The following is a 3,776-nucleotide window of genomic DNA, read 5'->3' as shown; positions in this document are numbered from 1 at the left end:
CTAAAAGCCTAGTGAAATTACATCTCAGCCCCTTGTGACCAAACAAAAAAACAGAAGCCATTTTTATGAATATAGCCCTAGTAAATCGTCTGAGTCGTCTGAGATGTTGGAAGTCGTCTGGACGACTGAAGTGTAAGTCGTCTGGTACCGGTTTATTTTAAAAATAATTTATAAATCTTGTAAAAAAATATTTTGATGCGTGAAAAATAAAAATCAAGTAATTATAAACAGTTTTAAGTGATATAAATTAAGATATGATAAAATTGATTTGTTTTGAAGATAGATGAGTGGAAGTAGTGAATCATGAAATACTTTGGTTTAGGAGTTTGGCAAACATATGTTGTAGTATTGTATGTATTGTTAGGGTTAGATTTTGGAAAACTAAAATGTTTTTTTCAAAAATTAGTTTTCACCTATATGTGTTTATTTATGTGTATAGTAAACACTTTTCAAGTTTGATTTGGTTTTATGAAGTGTTTAATTAGATAATTAAGTTTAGGGGTTATGTTTAGGGTGTGGACGACTTATATTTCAGTCGTCTGTTGAATAATTTACTCGGACGACTTACATTTCAGTCGTCTGGTGAAGAAATTAAAACAGATGACTTACATGTAAGTCGTCCAAATATTCCCGCCTAAAATTTTTTTAAAAAATTATTTTCCCGCTTAAAAATTTTTTTAAGTCGTCTGGAAAGTCTTCTATTTTAGTTTCCCGCTAAAAATATTTAATTTCCGGCTAAAAATATTAAACTCTTCTGGACGAGTCGTCTGTTTTAATTTCTTCACCAGACGACTGAAATATAAGTCGTCCACACCCTAAACATAACCCCTAAACTTAATTATCTAATTAAAGACTTCATAAAATCAAATCAAACTTGAAAAGTGTTTACTATACACATAAATAAACACATATAGGTGAAAACTAATTTTTGAAAAAAACATTTTAGTTTTCCAAAATCTAACCCTAACAATACATACAATACTACAACATATGTTTGCCAAACTCCTAAACCAAAGTATTTCATGATTCACTACTTCCACTCATCTATCTTCAAAACAAATCAATTTTATCATATCTTAATTTATATCACTTAAAACTGTTTATAATTACTTGATTTTTATTTTTCACGCATCAAAATATTTTTTTACAAGATTTATAAATTATTTTTAAAATAAACCGGTACCACACGACTTACACTTCAGTCGTCCAGACGACTTCCAACATCTCAGACGACTCAGACAATTTACTAGGGCTATATTCGTAAAAATGGCTTCTGTTTTTTTGTTTGGTCACAAGGGGCTGAGCTGTAATTTCACTAGACTTTTAGGTTATTTTTGCATTTGATTCAAGTTTGGGTATAAGTTTGGGGTTAAAATCAAGTTGTGGGTTAGTTTTGGCAAAAACCCCTACTAAATAAGCCCAATATAGCTGTATTAAATATATGACGACGATGTTAAGCCAATTATCTATGGTGTTTCCAGCTTGTTTGCATTGATAGCTTGCTTTAGATGACTCATATATTTAATACATGATGTATATATTCGTTCTTCTCCCAAGTAATTAAACCTACTAGTTAGTTGTTGAATAAACATTTTTGTTTAAATAAAAATTGTACTAAACTATCATGCAAAATAAACATGCATTGATCAGTGATTTCTAGCTTTATGGAAGTTAGGAAAAAGCAGAAAATAAATGGAAGAGATTGTAAATTAAACATTTCATAATCATCTTTTGCTTCTTACATAACAAAAGTTTCAAAAAAAAAAAAAGGATTTGACTATCCAACATTAACTAATAACAAAATTAAGAAACTACAAATTACTTTTGTCCTTTTTTGTTTGAAAATGTTATTCAAACTTACTAAACCAAAATAACTAGAGTCCACCACGAGGAATAGCCCTCAGAAACCTCACCACCGTTGGAGGAGGTGGAGATTCTGGAGTCACAAGCATAAACTGATAGTTTTTCTGAGTCTTGAGAAGTTCAATAACCTCGGTGATGTCAGCATCATCTGAGGCTCCCAAGTGTCCCAAGACTAGTATTCCCACCGATGGTTCTGGATTCTCACCTGACCACGAAACTATGTCCTCCAATATTTTCGTCATCTTCTCACGTTTCTCTCCTGAAATTAACCGTTCAAGAGTATGTCATGTACATATATTTTTAAGAAAAAAAAGTTAGAGAAATTTTTTTAACCTGCGTGAAAATGATGGAGCTTAACATCCTCCGAGGATTGAAAGTCAAGACCGGTCAAATCACCGTAAATCCGGATCGAAACAGGACCACGTAGACCAAGATCCAACAGTTTCTGTCTAATCCTCGGTACGACGTCAGCTGCAGTGAGCTCCTCAGGGATCTCACATTCCTTCCTGCATTCGTCCATGTCCCAGAAGACTCCTGTCGCAGCCGCTGACAAGAAAACACAGTTACTACACATACGGAGACGACAAGAAACACATATATATATATACTCACAACAATAATCAAAATAAATACAGAAAAGAGAAACCTTCAGATACGTGAATACATTTATTAAGTAACATATGACATTCCAAACCGATGAAAATCATATTAAAAAAGTCTCTTGTTTTGTTTATAGGGGAATCAATCAATCACATAAATTATCATCAGATCTGCTGTTCAAAATAAACCTCAAAGCAAACTATGTCAAGATCTTTAAAGTTGAACACTTTATCTAACGTAGAGATAGCGTACGTGAGTGAGAGAACTTACTGTCGTAAGGTCCGGTGAACGTAGCCATAATAAGATTTGTGATTGCAAAGGTTGAAAACTTTAGGGTTTTTAAGATGAACGACGGCGATAAGTAATAACCCTCGACGTCTCTCATTTATATATAGCAACTACATGGACCCTTAATCTTGTGACATTTGTCCAGCATCGGTATGTTTCGAGTGATCCGAGTCTCCCTAGTAGTATGTTTGTCGTTTTCCATCACATCTTTCCGTACAGTTTGCTTTTTGGAAGCTGCTAGACTATTTTCTCTCTTACGGCTTTGCCCTTATTAGAGCCGTTGCAGATTGGGCTCTTGGGTCGACTTTGGTCCGACTTAACCTAACTAATAATATATACTAAATAAGCCCAAATATAGCCCAATATAGTTGTATGACGACGATGTTAAGCTTATTGGCGGCTTGCTATAGCTGTATCCCTCTTCAGGAACGGGCTAAGCGCTAGTGCATAAAAAAAAAATTGGAAATTAATAGAAAATTATGCGAGATGGTACTTTAAGATTGTTTACTAGGAGTTAACGCGCGCTACGTGCGGAGCTATTTTGATTTTTAAATGATAACTATATAGTTATTCATTTGGACGTTGTATTCTGAACAACAACAAAATTCTAAATTGTATGTTTGTGTAAATTGTAATTTCTTTAGAAAAAAAAAACAGAAAACTATACATTTTTCATATAGATGTTTCATATAGTTTTTCATTTTTTATATTATATATTTACTTATTATTTAAATTTTCTTAATTTGTAGGGCAACTCTTTCAAATAGTCGTTTTTAAGTTTTTGTCACAAAATAGTCTTTAATAAGGAAATGAACAAAATAACCCATTTTATTTTGAAAATTTTAATATTTCTTTTTTATTTTTCAAACTTTGAAATCATATCCACAAAACTCCACCCCATAACTCTAAACCCTAAGTCTAGTTTATTTAACCTTATAGCATAGATGTATTTTAACTCTTTAATAAATGTTTAATTCAGATAAATGTTTAATTTAGTTTTTCTATTTTTTATATTGTATATTTAC

General features: G+C 32.1%; 1 protein-coding gene across 1 annotated transcript; it reads right to left on the bottom strand.

The window, feature by feature from the left end:
* Positions 1-1,795: 1,795 nt before the first annotated feature.
* LOC106326127 lies at positions 1,796-2,832 on the bottom strand. Its single transcript, XM_013764150.1, has 3 exons — positions 2,734-2,832; positions 2,197-2,409; positions 1,796-2,122 (listed from the first exon to the last, which is right to left on the bottom strand). The coding sequence occupies exons 1-3, from the start codon at positions 2,759-2,761 to the stop codon at positions 1,875-1,877; spliced, it is 489 nt and encodes a 162-aa protein (XP_013619604.1). The 5' UTR covers positions 2,762-2,832; the 3' UTR covers positions 1,796-1,874.
* Between the last annotated feature and the right edge of the window lie 944 nt (positions 2,833-3,776).

This window comes from Brassica oleracea, chromosome C2 (genome assembly GCF_000695525.1).
Source record: "Brassica oleracea var. oleracea cultivar TO1000 chromosome C2, BOL, whole genome shotgun sequence".
Taxonomy (NCBI): Eukaryota; Viridiplantae; Streptophyta; class Magnoliopsida; order Brassicales; family Brassicaceae; genus Brassica; species Brassica oleracea.
This window is presented reverse-complemented; position numbering and strand designations above follow the sequence as displayed.